The sequence below is a fragment of the Hemiscyllium ocellatum genome, chromosome 14, assembly GCF_020745735.1.
Source record: "Hemiscyllium ocellatum isolate sHemOce1 chromosome 14, sHemOce1.pat.X.cur, whole genome shotgun sequence".
Classification (NCBI taxonomy): domain Eukaryota; kingdom Metazoa; phylum Chordata; class Chondrichthyes; order Orectolobiformes; family Hemiscylliidae; genus Hemiscyllium; species Hemiscyllium ocellatum.
Window position 1 is genome coordinate 39,593,231 of NC_083414.1, and position 24,567 is coordinate 39,617,797.

Consider the following 24,567-nt stretch of genomic DNA (forward strand, 5'->3'; position numbering starts at 1 on the left):
AACATGGTCAGAAGTGTCATTGCTGGCCTATTCAGAATTCAAGCCAACTTTCTGTCTAAAATTTTAACATCCTGTACTCCAGTTCATTTTATCCTTTCATGGGAAGTTTATATCATTGGCTAGGATAGCATTCATTGCTGCTTCCTAATTAACTGGGGAAGGTGGTGGTAAGCCACTTCATTGAACTGCTGCAGCCCATGTAGTGCATACATCCCACAGTGTTGTTAGCAAATTCTAGGATTTTGACAGTGTTCTACATCAGAATGATGTGTGGTATAGAGAGGAAACTGCAAGTAAGCTACACTTACAGTCATAGAGATATACAGCACAGAAACAAACCCTTTGGTGCAACTCATTCATACTGACCAGATATCCTAGCCTAATCTAGTCCCATTTGCCAGCACTTGGCCCATATCCCTCTAAAGCCATCCTATTCATATACCCATCCAGATGCCTTGTAAATGTTGTAATTGTACCAGCCTCCAACACTTCTCTGGCATGTCATTCCAAACATGCATCATGTATGAAAAAGTTGTCCCTGTTTTAATTTTTTTCCCCTCTCAATCTAAACCTCTAGTTCTGGACTCCCCCACCTCAGGGAAAAAGACCTTGTCTATTTACCCTATCCATGCTCCTCATGATTTTATAAACCTCTGTAAGGTCACTCCTCAGCCTCCAACGCACCAGGGGAACAGCCCCAGCCTATTCAGCCCCTCCCTGTAGCCTCCAACTCTGGCAAATCTTTTTTGAACCCTATGGGAGGGAGACCAGAATTGCACACTATATTCCAAAAGTGGCCTACTCACAGAGCGCTTCAGAGAACATTTCTGGGACACCTGCACCAACCAACCCCAGCGTCCCGTAGCCGAAAACTTCAACTCCCCCTCCCACTCCGCCGAGGACATGCAGGTCCTGGGCCTCCTCCATCGCCACTCCCTTACCACCCGACGATTGGAGGAAGAATGCCTCATCTTCCACCTCAGGATGCTCCAACCCCATGGCATCGATGTGGATTTCACCAGTTTCCTCATTTTCCCCTCCCCCGACGTTATCCCAGTTCCAACCTTCAAGTTCAGCACCGCCTTCATGACCTGTCCCACCTGTCCATCTTCCTTCCCACCTATCCACTCCACCCTCCCTTCTGACCTTTACCTCTACCTCCATTCACCTCAGCTACCTTCCCTGTAGCGACATCCCCTCCCATTTATCTCTCCACCCCCCGACGCTCCCAGCCTCATTCCTGATGAAGGGCTTTTGCCCAGAACGCTGATTTTCCTACATCTTGGATGCTGCCTGACCTGCTGTGCTTTTCCAGCACCCCACCCTCGAATTTAATCTCCAGCATCTGCAGTCCTCACTTTCGCCTGCCAATGTCCTGTACAGCCGCAACATGACCTTCCAACTCCTATACTCAGAATGCAATAAAGGAAAGCATACCAAACATCTTCTTCACTATCCTATCTACCTGTGACTCTACTTTCAAGGAAATATAAACCTGCACTCCAAGATCTCTTTGTTCAGCCACACTCCCCAAGGCTTACCATTAAGTGTATGAGTCCTGGTCTGCTTTGCCTTTCCAAAATGCAACACCTCACATTTATCTAAATTAAACTCTATATGCCACTCCTCAGCCCATTGGCCCAAATGATCAAGATCCCATTATACTTTGAGGTAACCTTCTTCGCTGTCCACTACACCTCCAATTTATCATCTGCAAACTTACTAACTATACCTCCTATGTTCACACTTGTCCTTCTAAATATTAGAAGTCAGAGATTTAGAAGATGCTGTCAAAGAAGTTTTGGTGACTTGCTACAGCAAATGTATATATGATGCATACTGATTGATTTTGTATTGTTGGTGGAGGGAATGGATATTGATGGATTTGGTGCCATTAAAGTAGGCTGCTATGTTCTAGATGGTGTTAAGCTTCTTTAGTGTTATTGAGGCTGCAATCACAGGCAGCTGTGAGGTGTTCAATCACACTCCTGATTTGCGTCATCTCGATGATAATCAAATATTGCGGAGGCAGGAGGTGAGTTATATCACTGGATTCTGAGCTGCTCTTTTAGCCACAATATTTATATGGTTGGTCCATTTGAGCTTCTGGTCATGATCTTGCTAAGTCTAGAGATGGAATGTTCCAGCAACTGAGGAGCAGTGAATGATGTTGAAAACTCTAATCATCGGTGAAATTCCCCACCCTGGCTTTCGAGAGGGAATGTATTTGTTGAAGCAGCTGAAGTTTGGTTGGGCCTAGGATGCTACATGAGAAATTCCTACAGCAATGTCCTGGCAGAGCAGATAAAACTCCAACAGTCACAACCATCTTTCTTTGTGCTAAGTATAATTTCAACTCGTGGAGAGTTTTTCCTCTGATTCCCATTGACTCCTGTTTTGCTAGGACTGCTTGTTGCCATATTCTGTCAACTGCTGCATTGATTTCAGTGGTAGTAATTCTCACCTCACCTCTTGATTTCGGCTCTTTTGTCCAGGATTGAAACGGAACTGAATTGAGGCCAGCACCTGAGAGTTGTAGCAGTTCCGTAACAGCTTAGCTAGAATGTGGCTAGCTCTATAGGCCAATTGCTGGAATGTTGTTGGGCCCAGCGCTTTCAGCTTTTCTTGATATTATGAGCAGTGAATCAAATTGGCTAACTACTGACAACTCTATTGCTGGGGCCTGCAGAAAGTGGCTGAAATGGAGCATTAATTTGGCACTTCTGGTTGAAAACAGTTACAAATGCTATAGCCTTGTCTTTTGCAGTAATGAGCTGACCTCCCTCATTGAAGATCAGGCAGATCTGCGTCCTCCTTTTGGTGGTTTAATTGTCCACCATCATTCACAGTTGGATGCGGCAGAACTGCTAGACCTGATCAGTTACTTATGAGATCATTTAGCACTGTCTACTTACAAATCATTGTTTACAAACCCTAATGTTTTCCTGATTATTTGAGCATGACACTAACAGGACTAAAGATGTGGAACATTGAGGACTGTGGCCAAACAATATGTTAGAAAGTAAGACTAAAACTTGAACAGCTCAGGTTACACCTTCCAACACATAGAATTTACTGCTGAGGAAGGGTCAATGGACCGGAAACGTTAATTCTGATTTCTCTTCATAGATGCTGCCAAACCTGCTGAGCTTTTCCAGCAATTTCTGTTTTGTTTTTGACTTTATTGCTAACCCTTTGTTTAAAAAAATGATTATTTCAACAAAGGATTTTTTTGATGGAGACAGTCGTTTCATTTTTATTTGATTTTTGTTTGAGAAAATTGTCCAGTTGCTTTTGGTTTGACAGGTACATAAGTTACAGATTGATCCAATAGGCGTCATGAAAGATACACAAAGCGTGTGTCCCTTTTAACTTTGAAGTTATTTTCTGCACAACAGTCCCTGGATTCTGATGATTCTTCTATTCAGCTATATCTTTGAGATTGGAAAGATGTTGAGCATTAATTGCTATCTGGAATGTCTCATCTCCTACTTAAAGGGAGATTCAATTCCACTCAAGACCCCAGGGTTGGAGGTCCTGCTAATCAAATGCTGTTGGCCAATCAAGGGTCAGCAGGTCTCTTGATTAGCAATGCTGCCGAGGAGTATGATGTTGGGAGTGATACCAGGACAATACCTATCTGAGCCATGCTATCATGATGGGATACCAAAAGTGAGTAATGGTGGGATGGAGTGTTCAGGATGAGGGTTGTGGGCAAGGCGGGTCAGCAGCAATTTAGAGAATGGCTTACAATCAGCCTGTCTCCCTTCTTGATGCTTGGTTTCTCAATCAAGGGCTGAGTGTCTTTGAACTGGGATTCCCCCAGGGTCTGCAAGCATCCCTTCAAATGTATGCTTTTGAGGCTTCCAACATGACAGGCCTCTCACTCACTATTGGGTGAAAACTAGTTGCTGCTGAATAAAATTGCTCCATTAAAACCTTAATTAGTGATGATATGGGAAGGCTAACCATAGCCCTTGTGGCATTCACTTAATCAGAATTAAGGCAGGAAGACAATCAAGCTCCCCATCTGTCTCATTAAATTCCCCATCATCACCAAACTGGCAATGGAGACAGTATTAAAATCAGCCGTGTGGGGAATTGTAGAAGCCAAACTATATCCTGCCAACCTATTGACCGGGAAAATGTCTGGTATTGTCCTGATTTCTTCATGTAAACATTTTATCAAAATGAGCCAATGTACAATGAAATTGTGTTCATCACTCCTAAAGATGAAACAACCTGTCAACTCATCTCAACCCAGTGGGAGAATTAAAGCCTCTGGCAGTAAATTTGACATTTTTATAAAGCTGCAGCATAGTTAGTTACCTGGCAACCAGAGACAATAGCACTAAGTATTAGTTAGCCAATACATAGTTGAATTTGAAATATCACCTACATTTTTTATAATTAATAAATCATTTTATTCTCTAACACCTATGATTATGTGCACTGCTGTCTCACCAGCTTGGCTTCAGGACTGTTTAGAAACATAGAAAATAGGTGCAGGAAAATAGGTGACCCTTAGAGCTTGCACCACCATTCAACATTATCATAGCTGATCATACAATTTCAGGATCCTATTCCCACTTTCTCCTCATATCTCTTGACCCTTTGAGCCGTAGGGGCCATATCAAGCTGCCTCTTAAATGTTTGGAATGAACTGGCCCCAACAGATTTCTGAGATAGAGTATTCCACAGGTTCAGATTCTTCCTCATCTCAGTCCTGAATGGCTTACCCTTATTCTTAGACTGTGAACCCTAATTCTGGACTTTCCCAATTTCAGGAACATTTTTTCTATATCTAGCCTGTCCAGTCCAAACAAGATTTTGTGTTTCTATGAGATGCCCCCCTCATTTTAAATTCCAGTGAGTACAAGCCTAGTCAATCCAATCTTTCTTCATATGTCAGTCCTGCCATCCTGGGAATCAGTCTGGACTCCCTGTATAGTAAGAATATCCTTCCTCAGCCTAGGAGACCAAAACTGCACTCAACATTGAAAGTGTGGTCTCACCAAAGCCCTGCAAAATTGCACAAGACATTCCTACTCCTAAACTCAAATCTTCTCACTTTGAGGGCTAGAATGCTGTTAGCTTTCCTCATCACCTGCTGCACCTGCATGCCAGCCTTCAGTGACTGTTCCACCATGACATCCAGATCTCATTGCACCTCACCTCTTCCTAAACTGCCACCATTTCGATAATAATCTGCCTTCCTGTTTTTGTGACCAAAAGAGATTAATCACATCGCCTACATTATATTGCATTTGTTAAGTATTTGCCCACTCTGCCAGCCTGTTCAAGTCACTCTTAGCGTCCTTTTCACAGCAGACACTGCCACCCAGCTTAGTGTCATTTGCAGATTTGGAGATATTGCATTCAACCCCTTCATCCAAATCATGATTGTATGTTGTGAACAGCTGGAGTCCTAACACTGAACCCTGCAGCACCACACTCATCACTGCCTACCACTTTGGAAATGACCCAGTTATTTGAACTCTTTGCTTCCGGTCTGCCAACCAGTTCGCTATCCATGCAAATACATTACCTCCGATACCATAAGCTTTAATTTTCCTTATCAATCTCTTATGTGGAACCTTGCTGAAAGCCTTTTGAATGTCTAGAAACACAATATCTACTGATACACCCTTGTCCACTCTACTGGTCACATCCTTCAAAAATGTTTGAAAATTGATCAAGCATGATTTCCTTTTCGTGAATCCATGCTGACTTGAACCAATTCTGTCACCATTTACCAAATGCTCAGTTACTACATTCTCAGTAATTGACTCCAGCATTTTCCCAATCACCGATGTCAGGCTAACCGGCTTATATTTCCCCACTTTTTTCTCTCTTCGTTCTTTTTCAAAAAGTGGGGTTACATTAGCTACCGCTGAAAATGTGTTGCTGGTCAAAGCACAGCAGGCCAGGCAGCATCTCAGGAATAGAGAATTCGACGTTTCGAGCATAAGCCCTTCATCAGGAATCCAATTCATTGAAACTCTTCCAGAATCCACAGAATGCTGGCAAGTGATCACCAATGCCCTTATTTCTCAGGAACTTTCTTGAGTACTCTGGGATATGGAGCATCAGGCCCTGGGAACTTATCAGGTTTTAATCCCATCAATTTCCCCAATACCATTTCCTCATTAATGAGATTTCCTTCAGTACCTCCTTCATGTCTGACCCTTTATCCCTTAGCATTTCCTGAAGATTATTTGTGTCCTCCTTAATGAAGATAAATCCAAAGTATTTGTTCAACTCTTTGCCAATTTTTCTGTCCATTTTGAATTCACCTGATTCTAACTGCAAGGGACCTACATTTGGCTTCATTAGTCCTTTTCTCATCACGTATCTATAGAAGCTTTTGCAGTCAGTTATTATGTTTTCCGCAAGCTTACTTTCATATTCTATTTTTCTTTTTCAAATTAAACCCTTTGTCCTCCTCTATTGAATTTTAAATTTCTTCCAGTCCTCAAGTTTGCTGCTTTTTCTGGCCAATTTATTTGCCTCTTCTTTGGCTTTAACATTATCCATGATTTCCCTTATTAGCCATGGCTGAACCATGTTCCCTGTTTTATTCTTGCTCCAGATAGGGATGTACAATTGTTGAAGTTCATCCATGTGTTCTTTAAGTGTCTGCCATTGCCTATTCACCATCAATTCTTTAAGTATCCTTGGCCAGTTTATCCTAGCCAATGCATGCCTTATACCATCAAAGTTAGCTTTCTTTAAATTCAGAACCCTTTTCTCAGATTTACCCGTATCACTTTTCATCTTAATGAAAAAATCCGCCACATTATGGTTGCTCTTCTTCAAAGAATCTCTCACCACCATGTTGCTAATTTATCTTCTCTCATTGCACAATATCCAGAAGAGAGTAATTCAACCAGTGGACACTAGCATGAATTTTAAAAATAATTATTAGCTTTTCACTGTACTTGTGACTACAGTAATTCAAATCTAATCAAAGGGATCTTGAATATTCATGGACCAAAATTCATAAACTTATCAGAATTACCAATCAGGTTGTTTTGTATAGCACCATATTGTTCTGTTTCATTGGGTCAGCTTTGTGTTTGTGTGCTGGCTGATTGCAGCCCTTGAGTGCTTCGATGTTCTTCTGGAATTTAGTATTTTTATGCATGCAGAAATTTAGCAATTTGCTGTTGGAAGGAATTGTAACAAATAACAACAACTTTACACCATCAGCCAAAGATACTTCCCTGTCTTTTACCAATGTACCCTTTGGTGTGACTAATAAGGCTGAGGAGCCAGTAAGTAAATTTGTTGCAAGTTAGAAATTTAAACCACTGTTTGCAGAGAAAATAGCAAATTCCTAAAAGCCAAAGGCCCTTACAACAGGGAATCTTCCACTTTTGCCTGGATTAGCATATTGATCTTTATCAGCTGATGTATTAACACTATACGCAATGCTTTGTCTACTACAGCAAGTACCGAGATTCTGAGTAATTTGATACTTGTAAAGTGCTTTGGGAAGTTTCTGAGAGTTGTGCATGTGACAAGTTTTTTTTCAAAGAATAGTTTTACTTAGCAGATGGATCCTGTTAAAATAGTTACAATACAAAAGAAAGTGAGAAGAAACTGCACCTCAGTGTTCAGTGGTATACCCCAATCAAAAATTGTGTGAATGAGGAGGAGTTGAAACAGCCTACTATCTGATCTTCTGTAACCTTGCATGTAGGAGATTTTAGCTCCCTGGTCTCATCTGCACAGCCATTATCAATCTCATGCCCAAAACTGATGGAAGGACTTAAGTGGTTGAAGCACTCACTATTTTGGCCAAAAAGAAAGACAGCTTGAATCCTGAAGGAACTGACCCTAGCACTCTGGTAAGTGGGTGGGCAAGTTGTTGGAAATATGGAGGATTGGGATGGAATATATTTCTGTATTAAGATATGTTTATTCAGAATATAAAAAGCAATGATACAGGAACTCTGGAACTTATTCCATGATGTTTAATATGAAATAACATTAAGAATGGGGTAGCATGGTGGCTCAGTGGTTAGTGCTACTGCTTCACTGCTGATAGGGACCTGGATTTAATCTAGCCTTGGGTGACAGTCTGTGTGAAGTTTGCATGTTCTCCCCTTGTCTGCGTGGGTTTCCGCCAGTTGCTCCAGTTTCCTCCCACAGTTCAAAGATGTGCAGGTTAGCTGGTTTGAATATGGTAAATGTGGGGTTGCGGTGATAGGGTGGGGATCTGGGTAGGATGCTCTTCAGAGGGTTGGTGTGAACTTGATGGGCTGATTGGTTTCTTTCCTCATTGTAGGGATTCCATGTAATTTTACAGGTACTCATAAAATACTACAGTGAATTCCCCTAAAACTCAGCATCTATATGTACAAATGTTTCAATCTTAAATTATGCTTAAGTTATAACTTTAGAAATGTATTAAAATAATTATTTTAACAAATAATATTGTTGACAAATAGAAGCCTGGATTTGATTAAGTTGACAACTGGGAGTAGAAATAAAAGAAAATTACCAAGGGAATGATGGGAGTGGTCGGGGAGCTTTTATGTGCAGATGATCGTTAAAGAAAATCACCCTGCCAGAAACAGACACGATGCCTTTTATTACAATGAATACTTGGAAGAAAAAGTTTAAAAGTGCATAGGGAAAGGGACTAAATAGCAGTTCTTTGAAAGAATTGGCACAGAAAGCATGGCTAAATGACCTACATCTGTGCTGTAAAATTTTATGATGCCCATCAAATTTCTGACTCCAGTTGAAATGCTTCAGTATATCCATTCTCAGTATATTTCATGGGTAATTCTAACATTGTGTTATTAATTGATTCACGGTGCAACCATAATTATTTACCCTATCTGAGAGCTGAATAATTCAAATGAGTCTTCAATAGAATTCTGAGCTCCAGGTGCCAGATGCAGCAACATTGATTAGTTTGTAGAGAATTCGTAATAGGGATGCTGGATGAATTTAACAATACATTATATCAACCATCACCAGAATAAGAGTTGCCCAGAAAGGGATTTAAAAATATACGCAGGGGAGGAAGATTCAATGCAAGGTTCCCTATTCTTTGACATAAAACTGACATTAGGTTTCGAAGCTTCATGTTGTGATCTGCATTGCCCAAACTGAGCCGAAAGTGTGCTCAATGCCTGGTTGGGTTTGCTAATTTACAGTGATCTTCCTGAAAGCAGAAAATATCTTATACGTTTTGTATATGTATTCTGACAAATTGAACTTTGGAACGACTGCATTTGTCATTCTAAAATTTCCCCTTAATCCGTGGCAACAATAGTCAGGAACGAAGAAGAAGCACCATCTGTTTCGGTGTTTTCTACTGCCAGTGAGCAATTATTGTTACCTCTGCTTGTAGTGGTTGCTGGAACTAATCAGGAACATTTTTGCAAGTTCTTTTTGGGAGCTGCAGGACAATATCTGGTTAAAAGCTTGATCACAAATCCTGTGGCAATACAGGGTGCAGCTTGGAAAACTGCTGGGTGGGGAATATGTTTGGGAAAGACCAGCCATTAAGTGGGCTGAAACTTGCAGCTCCTGGAGAAAGAGGGAGAAGAAAAAAAATACAAAAGACTTGTGCTGTGCCAGAGCACAGAAACTGAATACCTTGTCCCTTGTTAACTATGAAATGGTTCTAGTGATGACTTCATTTCACCACACAGTCTGAGCAGAGTTTGGCAGCCTTGGGCCAACACCAACTGCTTTCAGTTCACACATTTCATTGTCTATGTCTGAGGGCAAGTATGACCCTGAATTTTTATGCAATTTTCCAAGTTGCAGATATCATGAACAGCATCAGTAAATTTGTATCCATTGCTACATCAATCAAGAAAGATGTTTTTTAAAAAATCCTTTCCTTAATAGCAAAGCAGGAGCACTGTGATCTGGTTTTTCCCCCAGATGTAATGCATAATTGATAGCGCTCTCACAACCTTGTCTATGCCACACTAAATCCATGCGCAGAAATGGTTTCTGCTTATTCATTGTGCAGCTAATGTACTATGTCAATCGACGTCTGGTTTCATAACAGTGTTCACGATACCTTGATTTCATGCTTGTGCTCAATTCCCAACCCAAACCCCATCCCCACTTGTCTTCTCCAACTAGACTATTGAGTGTCAAGTTAAGTGCCAGGGTGCAAGGTTCATGATACCTGGGAGAAGCCTGAACAGACCAGGAAAACACAATCAGCTGCACTGTAACCACCAAAGTTCCAACTAGCAAGCCATTGGCATCCTGAAATGGAATTTCCTCTTTTGAATCACCTGAAGAGATCCTCCAAAATATCCCTGAGAGAGTCCAGATTTGCTATAGTTTTTATTACATACTGCAATATCAACCATCAAATGAAGTCAACTCTGAGAGTCATCTGGGCTTTGTTGCCATTGGCCATTGGTTTATTTGTCTTGGATCCTCTATCCAGTCAGCTGTAAACAGTACCTCCTTATTTCTGGTGACATCCTCCACAAGAACTTCCAAAATGGTGTCAAAAACTTGTAGAACCCTTGTAGTGTTCCACTGCCTGTATTTTTAATTCGCTCGTGGAACTTGGGCATCACTAGCTAGGCCAGCATTTGTTGCCCGCCCGTAGATGCTCTTCAGAAGGGGGTGGTAATGAACTGCCTTCTTGAACTATTGCAGTCTATGTGCTATAAGTTAACCCACAATGCCCTTAGGGAATTCCAGAATTCTGGCCCAGTGACAGTGAGGGAACAGCAATATATGTCTATGTCATGATGGTGAGTAGCTTGGAGGGGAACCTGTACATGGTAGTGTTGTCTGCAGCCCTTGTCCTTGTAGATGCAGCTGGTTGTGGGCTTAGAAGGTGCTGACTAAGCATCTTTGGCGAATTTCTGCAATACATGTTAGAGAAAGTACACACTGCTGCTACTGAGCGCTTTGCAATACTGATTCAAATTTAGTTAAAAGTGCATTTCCCTTTAAGAGACTTAGGTTGCCTGTTAACACTGACATCCCATTAATCATAATGAGACTCCTGCATAAGTTTGTCTTATGTCTGTTACTGATGTCATTATCATAGCATAGTTGTTCTATTCACTTTGTGTCTGTCTTTGTCATAAGTTGAGTTGCTGTGCACCCAAGTGCTCGGATGAAGTGACCTTTACTAACTGTAGGCAAGCAATACATTTGGTATTAATTTCTGTATGGATTTTCCTAATCGGCTATGTCCCTTAGTTGAGTCATCCTTGGAGAATCATCATAAAGACAATTTTCTCTATTTCTCCTGGACGTCTTCAGATGTTCTGGTGAATATTCATGACAGTTTCTCCATCAATTCAATGCCCTTGTGCTCAGTATGTTAAGCAGAAAACTCTTTCATTCCTCTCCAGTAGCTTAGGTTTTATGATTTTGTTCTTGTTCCATCATGAATTCAAAATTCAAGTTGTAGTTCACATGATATAACTGACATGAAATTCAGCTGAGTTCTTATTGTATTGGGTTTAATGGGTGAAAATTATTTGCCAAAAAGCTTAATATTTCATCTTATTTATTTTGTGAATTTCAGCTCTTTAAATTTGAATTGGTTGTGTAGATTCTCATCAATTTTGTACACAGTAGATAAGCACAAGTATAAACTTACTATAGGAATCGAGCTTACAGTATGTGAATGATAATGTTGAAGATATCTTATTGTACTTAATTGTTCTCAAATGAAACATTATTTGCATATTCTTATGCCATGCATACAAACCAAAAATGTTGGGATTTTTTATCATATTTCATCATTATATGAATTCTCTCAACACCATGAAGCAAGACAAAGCAGCCTAACTGATTGATTGGCATTCCACACATCACCTGAAATATTCACTACCTCCACAACTGGTATAATGCAGTGAGTACTGTCTATAAAATGCACTGCAGCAGCCCGTCATCACTTCCTTGATAGCATCACCTAATCCTGCAACCTTGCCTCTGAGAAAGAAAAGTTCTGAAAGACACTTGGGAACATTGCAAGTTCCCCTCCAAATCAGATATTATATCAACTTAGAACTACATTGCTATTCCTGTACTGATAACAAAAATGCTGGAGATCACAGCAGGTCAGGGACCATCCATGGAGAGAAAACAAGATAACGTTTCAAGTCTAGATTAATCCTTATCTAGACTCAAAAACATTAGTTAGCTTTCTCTCCGTGAATGCTGCCTGACCCGCTGTGACCTCCAGCACTTTCTGTTTTCAGTACAGGTACTGGCAGTAATTTGGTCCTGCTTTGCTATTCCTGTATTGTTCCTGGGTCAAAATCTTGCAATTTTCCACCTTAATAATAATGAAGAAGTAACTTTGACAGATAGGTTACAGTGGTGCAAGAAGGTAGCTCACCACGATCTTTTCAAAAGCAATGAGGACTGTTCTATCCCAGAAAGCACATTGGTGAAGAGCAGTATTGGATCCAATCTTTATTCAGTCTTCTATTTATTTAGAATTAAACATTATAGGCAACAATTCAACCATATGTGTTGGTGTTTTTTTTTATATGTGCTGAGTGAAATTTCACTTCATGATCTCTGCTTGCATATAGTGAAATGAAACTGACATCCGATTTCCAAAGGGTGGGTATGAAATAATGACCTTGTCTGTGATGCCCACATCAAATGAAAGAGTTGAAAAAAGATATGCTATAATGGAAGTGGCTACAATTTCATTTTTTGCCATATAAAGGCTAAATTTAGAATTAAAATTACTTATCTGTCTTCATAGTTGTATTTTCATAGTGGGCGGCACAGTGGCTCAATGGTTAGCACTGCTGTCTCTCAACACCAGGAACCTGAATTTAATACCAGCCTCGGGTGACTGTCTGTGTGGAACTTGCACATTCTCTCCATGTCTGTGTGAGTTTCCTCCGGGTGCTCCGGTTTCCTCCCACAGTCCAAAGATGTGCAGGTTAGGTGAATCGACATTCTAAATTGCCCATAGTGTTCAAGGATGTGTAGATTAGGTGCATTAGTTAGAGGAAACGTAGTGTATTAGGGTAGGGGAATGGGTCTGGGTGGGTTACTCTGCAGAGGATCGGTGTGGACTCATTGGACCAAATGGCCTGTTTCCACACTGTAAGGATCCTATGATTCAAAGACATTGCTCCCAAGAAATCCAATTTCCTTTAGAAAAACTAGTTTAATATTGAATAAATAGTTAAGTTTTTTATTTTGCCTTTAGTACAAACTTGTAATCTTTCACAGAGGTCTAATATTGAGGGTAATCAACCGAAGCCAGCCTGGTATAAAAAGAGAAATAGTGGTAGTCCAAAGTAGAACAATTAACAACTCAAGCATTTTGGTAAGACAAATCAGGGCACGACTTATACATTTAATAGTAGAGCACTGAGGAATCAAACAGAGAGACCTAGGGATTCAGGTATATAGTTTCTTGAAAGTGGTGTTACAGGAGACAGGATGGTCAAGAAGGCATATGGCACGCTTGCCTTTGTTGGTCAGAGCATTGGGTATAGGAGCTGGGACGTCATACTGCCACTGTTTAGAACATTGGTGAGACCACTTTTGGAGCACTATGTACTGTACTGGTCACACATAGGAAGAATATTATTCAATTGGAAAGGATACAGAAGACATTTACAAGAATCTAACTGGGTTTGAGTTACAAGGAGAAGCTGGGTAGTCTGGGACTTATTTCCCTGAAGCATAGAAGGTTGAGGGGTGACCTTATAAAGGTTTATAAAATCATGAGGGGTATAGGTAAGAGAACAGTAAAGATCTTTTTCCCAGAATAGGGAAATTTAAAACTAGAGGGTGTAGGTTTAAGGTGAGAGAGGAAAGATTTAAAAGGGATCCGAGGGGCAACTTTTTCAAACAGGTACAGTGACAGTATTTAAAAGACATCTGGATGGGTACATAAATCGGAAAAGTTTACATGGATATGGGCCAGTCGCGGGCAAATGGGACTCGTTTCATTTGGGAAATCCGGTCAGCATGGACGTGTTAGACTGAAGGGTCTGTTTCTGTGCTTTATACATGATCAAGTTAGAATTTGCTTGATGAGATCTTGAACAAAAGGGTCTCATCCAAAACTTTAGCAAAAACAAAAAGTGCTGGACTGATTTTCTCTATCGCTTCCTGTTTTTGTTTCGGATTTCCAGCATTCAGTTTTTTATTTTATTTTATCACAAACTCTATTTTCAATCTTGTGTATGTATTCCAGCAATTTCTATTTTTATTTTCAATTCCAGAATCTTTTTTAATGAAGTTTAATTACTTCATAATACTACTGATCAGTCGGAGAAAATGCATAACAATCTATTTTATTTTCTTAACTGCTCAAATGCTAATAAAAATAATTAGATGCCTTAATTTGAAGTAATTAACACTGAGATAGACTCTAGTACAAGCAGCATATTCAAATCTGTCAGTGATTGCTGTTCCTCAGTTTAATTTGTATTGTTAGTTTTTCCTGTTTCTAGTGTTCTAAGCTCATACTACCACCCAAATACAGGGCCACCTCGATTATCCGAACATCAGTTATCCAAATATTGGATTATCCAACCAAGATCTCAAGGTCCCGTAAAAACGGCATTAGGCAACTCAGCATTCAGTTGTCAGTTAAACGGCATTATGGCGTGCATTGTCAGATAACTAACAAATTACCGCTTGTTTGCAATCAAATCAATTATCCGAACGATCAGTTGTCCGAACAAAATACCCACTGCCCTTCTTGGGTGGATAATAGGAGTTTTCCTGTACTCACAAGACTTTGATGTTTCAAATACCAGCTGGGAAAATTACTTTAACCTTCGCATAATGTCAAATTGCAAATTTTACCACAAATTCCACATGATAGTATTTCAGCATGCATGTTCTACAAACAAGCATTTGATTTTTTTTAAACATTTGACAAAGTGTTTGCTTTTCTCCCCCTTGTGATCTTTCCTTGGCTTGCTTTTATAGCTGAAACGATCGAACAGATGCTTTATTTTGCAAGGATATGGATTCAAGCAGAAGATTGTATTAAACTGCACAGTCCTTTTTTTCTTTGTGCAGTATCCTTCCTACATCCAGTCACTTAGGTCCATGTTCTGTTGAACCTGTTTCACATTTATTCATATTAATATAAATTTAAATTTCTGCTTTTAAGATCAGACCATCTTGCTGAGTTATTTGGAATATGCAAAACAAAATGTTTGTTTCGATGCCAAGGGCACAAAGCTAATGTTGGGTCTTTTACCTCGTATTGAGCTCAGGTGTGTTTTTCATCTCAATACATTAAATAAATAATTAAGACTCTCTATTCCCACCCAAACACACTCATTGAAATGTAATCCCAGAGCAGTTCTGGTTTGCCAAATGTGTTGCATTTTGATTAGTTTTCATCAAAGCTGATTTATGTATATTAGTTAAGTCTGAAGCATTTTTGAGATTTACAGACATGTAACACCAGTTCAGCTTTTGCATGAAAAGCTATTAATTGGACCAAACTCATGAACCTCTTCTGTAATTGTGTTAGTTACCTAGCAACATCTTTATTTGTTCTTCCCTGCAGATGATATGGAGGCCATTCCAGTCAAGCAGTTTGTAAAGCACATAAATGAACTGTATACCAATAACCAACATGGATTCTCTGAGGAATTTGAGGTAAGTTGGTGTTGTATTAGTTCCTAATATTTTTAAGAACAGGTTCCATGTTCACATTTTGTGGTGCTTTTCTTTTGGGTAAATTAGAGATTGGTAACTATACTATGCTATTTTATAGTGTAATGTCATTTAAGTAAAATTGTACAATGGAAGCAAATGGCTGAAATAACAAAAAGAGTTCCATACCTTCCTTTTTAATCTATTTCACAGTTATAATAATTTATAGCTTTCTGTTTCACCTCTTGTAATGTGTTATTTTCCCACAGTAATTTATGGGAATAATAAAACAATGTTTATTTCTTTTGAAGTTCCATAGTTTCATTTAACAGTTAAAAATATGTGGAGATTACTGGAACCCAATCCTGGATCATACCATGTATGAAGACAAAGTATACTGGATGGAGTACAATACTAGGAAGTTTTAGATTTTTTAAAATGGGGAACTATATTTCAGATTGGTTCAAAGGCACTTTAGTGTTCCTTGCTGTCAACTGTCTATGACTGCACAGTTTTTGCATTTCCTGGTTTAGGGCTGGAAAATACTGCACTGGTTTAAGCACAGCATATGTCTGCATCTTGGAGCACTCTCATGAAGAACTGTTGCTGAAATTTGGATTGGAGTGCTGCTTGTTCTCCTGCATGTCATCCCTTTCAAGATTCAGAGAGCCTCATGATATCCACTTCCTGCATTCTTCGATGTGATCTCTTCCAGCTGCTGTGCTTCATTGACTGTTTGTGTATCTTGCTGAAAAAACCCCATATTTTAATCTTTTTTAATCTTCTTTAGTCTTGATTTTAAACTCCCAAGATGATACAAATCTTTCCTTTGGAAAAGCAGGACAATTTCAGACCTGGGTTGGCCCATAAGCTCCCAACAGCGACTGCTCTTGGTGAAGTGACAAGGAAACAAAATTCAAAAAATTGACCTCTTCCCATAGACTGGATTATTTTATCTTCTTTCCATCACTACAGCTGAATTAGATGAGCCAGACCAAGCTCCCTGTTGGGTGCTGTCACTTTTAAATAAAGTGGTTAGACACTTTCTGATTTTTCTTTCTCGCATATGTCCATTTTCTGTTACACAGTACTGACAGTGCTGTCAGGGATTCCCCTGTCCCTGTTGAGCACCATTAATGTTGACATACAATTCAAATATGCTTTTTATCCTTTGTCATTAAGTTTATATCATTAAGTGCATTTAAGTAAATACAAAATTGCAACATTTATTCTCTTTGCTAATAGTATTAGAAGGTTGGAATTTAAAACTTTGAAGGTCCTGTAAATGGGGACTTCTTGAGAAGTGCTAATAATTGGTTTTGTTGTATTCTATAATGGTAATGAAATTGCAGATTCTCATTTCAGAAAAAGATCTGTTAATGTGAAATATGTTTTTTCACAAATCATAAACACAGTCTTTAATGAGTTCTTAAAATGTACTTCAAACTCTATAACAATTCACACAGCTATAAAATTGAATATGGCTGAATTAGAGAGCGAAAGATTAAAAGGTGATGGAGCACAACAGTCATTTGGATTAATGAATTCATTTTTCATCACACATCTTGATTTGTTTATTCGATGAAATTATTCCACAGTATGTTTAATGGTGTAACAAACAGATGTGATTAATAGCAGTGGCCTGCCAGATCATGAATAATAGATTTTGGCTGATTTGAATTAGATCGTCTTGATCAAAAGCAATTCTCTTGGGGCAAATGTTTGTCCTGCATAGTGTCAACATTGTTAAAGGCTTTTATCTCTGCTCAATCATTTAGCTGATGGTTTGTCAATGCCAATAACTTCCTAACTGCATACTTCTGCTTTTCATTCAAATAGCCAAATAATAGTCAAAGTGGTGCATTTACTATAAAATAATGTACTGTTTGTATACCATGGAGTCACACTTACAATGAGGTTTGTAGTCAAGCCAATTAATTCAGTTGAATCAAAAGTACTCAAGACTTTATTTATTTGAAAATATATTTCTTTTTCTTAAACCTAGCCACCTTTGCATATCATGACCATGTTAGATCCACCGCAAACATTTATTGAGCTGGGTAGGTAACTGGGCCATTATCTCCCATTAACAGTGACCCATTGTGTCGCTACCACCTCTCAAGGAATCATTTTGTGATTGGGAACTTGCCTTGCTGGAGAATTATGGTTGCAAATGTACCTTATTTTTCATGAATTTGTCAAGTGTTAGCACACCAACTCAGTGTGTCACTGGGCTGTTAACTGCTTCACTTGATCTAATTCTTCAGAAAGCTATTTTCTTCAGGTTGCTTTACAAAAAGGTATTTAATAATTGGTACAGTCTAAAGGTCAGCTCTGTTGTTAACAAACAAGCGCTTTATTCTAAGTTTTTAATCTAATTTTGTAGTGAGAAAATAGACGATCCTAAAATAGATAAACTAGAGTAAAAATTAAATCCATGGATCCTCAGTACCCAAGATTTGCAGTCAATGGTTTTATCAAATATTTTTCAAGTAGTTAGAGTTTTTAGGAAGGGTCACCGATCCAATTAGAGCATTAAGTTGTGTCTGATGCTTAAAACATTCTTTTTGCCAACTGTTTTAACATGAATATGGGAATCAATGTTGTTAACCTCCTTGTTGACTGAAGTCTGGGCTGTTTTACTGGGTTTCCGACTGCAGTTCTAATCTCTGGTGAAACTGTGATTTTCTATGAAGTATCCGCGTAAACTGCAGAATAATTTGAAGTATATATAGATATATATGTTTACATACAGTCATGTACCATGTTATTCAACATCTGAAATTGTGTTAGAAAAATAAAGATTAATATACTGTTCTCAAAATAATCTGTCTTTTTATATAATTTGATGAGAACAGTCTATATAATTCACAGAGTGAACTGCTGGATATGGAGAATGGGGAACCAATTGACCAATTCCAATTGACATATTCCAAGAGAGGCAGTACAGGGCATAGTATTAATACATTGCCCTTTGCTGAACCCAGTGATTAAAATCATTCATTTTCACCTGGAAGTAATTTAGTTGCTGCTATTCAGGGGTATATTTTTCACAATATATTTTAACTTCCAAAAACAGAATTAGTTCGTGAGTATTTTTTGAGATAATTAATCTCATAATTATCATCTCATTATATCAGCACACCAAAATGCAATTAAGTTTCTTATTGATCAATTCGTCAGTTTGTAGCATTCATTCTCTGTAGTATGTTTTCCCATAAGTATATGGAGGGGTTAGCACTAAATTACGTACTGTAACATCTGAAGTACTTGTGCAGACTTTTTCCACAAAATAACTTCGGAGGTTTCATCTTTAAGAATATATTTCCTCCTCTGAAATAAGTTGAAAAATAGATAAGCTAAAGTAAACATTAAATTACTTACATAGTTTTGCTTTTATAAATTTCAAACAATAATTGAGGTTACTTACTCAAAAATGTTGCTTTTCAGTGTCAGAAGGTTCCAGTGTCTCAATAATAAGATTTGTTGAACGATTAAAAATTTGTCTGTACTGAATGGGCAGGCCCTAACTCTCCTTGGTTTGTTAATTGGGCATATATCATGTAAGTACATCAACTTTGTGGTGCTCCATGTGTTTCAATGCTGAGTCTCTTAACACAATACTTGTACAGTGGAGCTTGTGGAGGAAAAGGAAACCTAGTACAGCAACTTCTTAATTTCCATGTATGGGTACATATATGCAATTGCTGGAAGTTAATGTATGATTTACTGTTTAATAATGGTGAGCAGTACTTATTTTTACAACGGAATTGGGACATTGAAACTGGGACATGTTTAAAGGTAACCTTTTCAGCATGGTTGTAACTGAATATAGATTTGCATGCAATTGAACTATTATTAGATTATCTGACTATCTGTTAAATGGCTTCTTTCTATGCTTGTCATATTATGTTTGTTTATGTCAATATAGTAACACACAGTCACTAAGCAACTCCACAGAAGAAATTTGAACGCCAAATGTAATGAAATGCTCCACTCCAGGAAAGGATCACTAATCAGTTAGTTATGTTTAATGTGATGCGTGACTTTTACATATTGCATAAAACATGAGAGTTAAGTGGATTACTTTTGCAATACTAATGACATAAGTAGTAGCTTATAATCAGAAGTGTTCTCTTGATTTGTCCTTTTAAGTCATTTAAAAAGACTGCACCTTTTCATGCCTACCTTTTCCCTTAAACAACGTTCCTTAAATGAGAAAGGAAGCAATTCATGTAGGGATCTACTTTTGAAGCATGCAGTGGTGTTTCCTGTTCAACTAAAGCTGACAGAACATTAATCAGCATGTTATAATCATATATATCTGAGACATTGAAGAGCAAGACATTACTGGCAGGTCTATGCTTACATTCTTATGCAACATTTGTAATGATAGTGATGTGAACATAGCATATCAAGCAGATCAAATTTATTAAGACTCTTAGCAACACTTAGTATTTTGTCATTTGACACACACACCTCCAACCCTGATTGCATCAGATTCTTGCAATGTCTGTTGCCTTATCATTATCTGAAATATAAGGTTAAAAATTGAGTGATTTATTGAAACCTGCAGACATATTTCATCATCGTTGAATATAAAGCTAATCAAGATAAATGCTGCCTTCTCTTCTTCACGATGAACTACGCCCTTGAATTCTTGTGCCCTGCTCTTTCACCCTTGTTGCAGTAAGAAGTGTGAGGAATTCATGGACTTCTTTAACATATCAAGATGCAGATCACCCATTCAGGTGTTTCTGCTGCTTCCACCTCTTTCACTAAATCTCCACCACTTCATGCCAAAACCATCATTTTTTTTTGTCTCATTTTCCTCCCTATCACACTCATGGCACCTGCAAACTCATTGTGTCCAGAGATTCTCCTTCTATCCGATCAAATCAGTCATGAAAATTTAAATTGACTAATTATTCACATGCTTGTGGAAGAAGCGAGTTCCAGATTTCAGTGAGTAAAAATCCTTTCTGTTTTGTTTTGTAATAAGATGGCCTGCTGTAATTCTTAAGATGATGTCCTGTTCTTGCTTTTCATACTAGGTCTAAGTAGTTTCTTCTTAATCTCCCCAATCAAATTCTTCTATCATATTAAACATCTCTTCGAAACTCAATGAAATTAGAACTATTTATGCAACTTAACTTTTTTTTATAGTCTAGTATCATTCTGAGTAATCGATGTTGTTAGGACCAAAGGCCAATGAACTTTCCTGAAATTTGGTGCTCAAGTACTCTAAATATGGATCTGTACAATGGAAACATACAATCATCACTTTAGAGTTCTAAACTCCTTGAGATAATGACTAACATTTCATTTGCCGTTTTGATTACTGGTGTGGTTGTAAACTAGCTTTTGGTGATTGATGTACAAGAACATTCAAATTCCTTTGCTCTATTACATCACCTTCAGCAATAAGAAATTTCTCTGATTTGTCTCCCTCAGATTAATCTCAAATTTCACAAAACTCTCATTTCTTCCTGCCATATTTCTGGCTCTTCATTTAACCTGACTCTTAGTTTGTGATTTTCTGTTCTCCTTCACATAATTTATTGTGTTTTCTAACTTAATGTCATCTTCAAACTCATGTATCCAAGTTTTTAGACCCATTAGGTTATTGATAAATTTGTAAAAAACTGAGGTTGCAGTAAAGATCCCTGAAGCAAGCGTACCACTTGTTATATCACACAAATCAGACATACAACCTCTTTCCTACTACCTCATGCTGATCAATCCATGTTACAGTGTTAGCTCTGTATCTTGGTCTCATTTTTGCTCAAAATTGTATTAAAGAAATCTGTTCACATGTCTTTCTAGGTGAGCATTACTTTTGTTGAATCACATTCTTGCAATGCTTATCCGTTTCTAATATGAGATTGTGAGGTCTATGGTTATCCTTTTTTATTTGAATTCCTATTTTATTCGTATTCCTATTTTGATCAGAGATGTTGAAGTGATAAGCTTCCAATTCTCTGGTACCGCTTTCAAATTTAAATTTAAATTGTAAAAATTGTGGCCAGAATTTTCTGGTTTTAGTTTTTACTATCCTCTCAGCATTATAAGATGGATGATGTCAGGATGCACTGCCTGTTGTGGTCCTTTTTCAATCAGTTTTTACACTATTGCCTTCTTTCATAATTATTCTTTTTATTCACTGCACTACTCTCTCCTGTACCCCTTCATTCTCAGAAAAGTGTTGCAATATGCAATGGTGATTTTTTTTCACAAAACCATTAAAGGTTTAAATGAAAATTACATGTTTTATCTGTTGCAAATCAAAAGAGTTTTCTTATTTTAAATATATGCTGTGCACAGGAAACAGTATAAAAACACTACGGCCAGGGATTAGTTCTTGTTAACTATATGTATACCTTAAACATAATACAAAATAATACTGACGAGCTAAAGCAATAAATGATGCAAATAAGTTCAATTCTAATTCTGATTTTTAAATATGGTGTTTTATTTTTCAAGCAAACCATATTTGAAACTATAAAATAGTGACCGTTAAATAAGAAGCGAGATAAACTAAATTCCTTCAATGGGTCAGTTGCTTAAATTGTTGATCATCGGACTCATGCAGATCAGGAAAGTAGAGATGCCACAATTGATATCAGTGCTTTGGGTTAGGGAGAGTTTCGTCCTTTTTCTACTAAGTGTCTAATAACCAGTGATAATAGTGAATCTGTGGCTCATGAGAGGGGGTTGGGTCCATCCTGCATGTGATAACCTATGCAAAAGTAGCAATATTTTTCCCACTATCAGAATTCACAATTGACAAATAGCTTCTAATACCCAAAAGAAAAAAGAAACTGACTTTCCCCACCCTGATGGTTGGTTTGTGAATCCTGCTGAAAATTCGCTATATGTCAAATCAGGTGAAGAGTGAACTCCATTGTGATGCTTGCAACAGTTGAACAAGCTGACAAAATGGCAGGGTTGAGACTCTCATATTGTCATCTGTCTGAAATACCAGAAAGCTGCTGGAACTGCACTCTGTCATGATACAGCACCTTTAATGAAGGAAAAGAAACTGAGAGGAAAGAATCTTGAGTAATAGCTAACTGTTTGAGATTAATCTACCCAAAGCATACAATTTTAATAGATCATACCCATTTGCTGCAGTTGTCCAAAAGCTTTGTACAAGCAAAAAAACTTGACAAATAAGTTTTACATGTCTTGAATTTCAGTAAACTATCATCAAAACTAAATATAAAGTGATTACATACCTTCCACTTTATTTGGTATTGATCATTTCAATCCATTGTACATGGAATAATTCATTATGTTATTTTCCTGAATATTAGTTTTTACAGTTGATTAAATAATATTTTGGTTAAATTTCCTGTCTTTTCCTTCATCAGACCTCGGTCACCTTTTCAAAATGGACATTTTATAGTGAGCACATTGCCCAATCAGCTGTTAACCATGAAACCTGAAAGGGTTCAGACAAGATTTACAAGGATGTTGCCAGGGTTGGAGGATTTGAACTATACGGAGAGGATGAATAGGCTGGGGCTGTTTTCCCTGGAGCATCGGAGGCTGAGGGGTGACCTTATGGAGGTTTATAAAATCATGAGGGGCATGGATAGGATAAATAGACAAAGTCTTTTTCCTGGGGTAGGGGAGTTCAGAACTAGAGGGCACAGGTTTAGGGTGAGGGGGGGAAAGATATAAAAGAGACTTAAGGGGCAAATGTTTCACACAAAGGGTGGTGTGTGCATGGAATGAGCTGCCAGGGGAAGTGGTGGAGGATTGTACAATTGCAACATTTAAAAGGCATCTAGATGAGTATATGAATAGGAAGCATTTAGAGGGATATGGGCTAAGTGCTGGCAAATGGGACTAGATTAGGTCAGGATATCTGGTCTGCATGAACGATTTGGAACGTAGGGTCTGTTTCTGTGCTGTACAATCTCTATGACTCTGAGTGAATAGTTATCCTGATACACTAGGTTTTCTTAATGTAGATTGCTACTCTGGGAAGTGTCCAGACGTTGGCCATGTGTTTGTAAATGATTTATCCTTTAGCACTATATCTAATTAACCAGAAAATGTTTTATTGACATTTTAATGAACTTGAGCAAAGGAATTTCTTCAGTCTCCTGACATTAGTCAATACTTGATGAACATAAGAACTAAAGCAGGAGTAAGCAGTCCTTAGAGTCTGTATATTCAACAAGATCATGGCAGCTCTTTTATCTCAATTCTTTTCTCACTGGATTGTTCCCACAAATTCTTCCCATATACTTTACCATGAAGTTAAAGGTTTAATTATATTCCAAAAACAAAGCCAAATGGAATTTAAGTGTGACCATTCGAATTGCACACATAATTTCCTAAATAATATATTAAATTAGATCATTTTAAAGGATTAAAAAAAAATTCAAACACGCAAGTATACAGATACTGTCAGACTAACTAAGCATTGCCTGGGCATAGCACAGAGAGAAAGGCCTGAATGGAAAATCAACCCCTGCTAATGTTCTTTCCATCACATAATTGGAAAGATAAAAAGTTTGGGGTCTGCAATCTTGATGTGAGCTTCCCTGTTGGACTTTCAGTTCTAGGCTCCTAAGGTGTTTAATGCCTGGGCAGTACAGATGAAAATCTACCCCATTACTTTTATAAGTAACTACTAATTTTTTTAGAATTGGAATACACAGCCCTTTGAATTTATATAACTAAAACTATTATCTACAGCCTTTTTGATCATTTTTATCCTTTCAGAAAAAGAAATGCACATTTCATTTCCACCCATTTTTTCAGTCCCTATCACTTTGTAAAATTGCTGCCTCTTGCTCATGTACAATATTCTCCAGTGCCCCACCAATGGAATATGTTTCTCAAAGGGGTTTTACAACTGGAACAAAAGAGATTTCCAACAGGAGGTACTGGATAACAATCAAGGGTAGAAGCCAAAGCTATTTTTGTTTCCCAAAT

General features: G+C 38.1%; 1 protein-coding gene across 3 annotated transcripts in view; it reads left to right on the plus strand.

Annotated features, from left to right (window-relative positions):
- Positions 1-24,567, plus strand: part of LOC132822357 (receptor-type tyrosine-protein phosphatase gamma-like) — a 695,764-nt gene that overhangs the window by 618,916 nt on the left and 52,281 nt on the right. For all 3 annotated transcript variants that reach the window (XM_060835658.1, XM_060835659.1, XM_060835660.1), the window contains one exon: positions 15,527-15,618. In XM_060835658.1, coding sequence (XP_060691641.1) covers positions 15,527-15,618 — 92 coding nt within the window. The remainder of the gene's footprint in view (positions 1-15,526; positions 15,619-24,567) is intronic.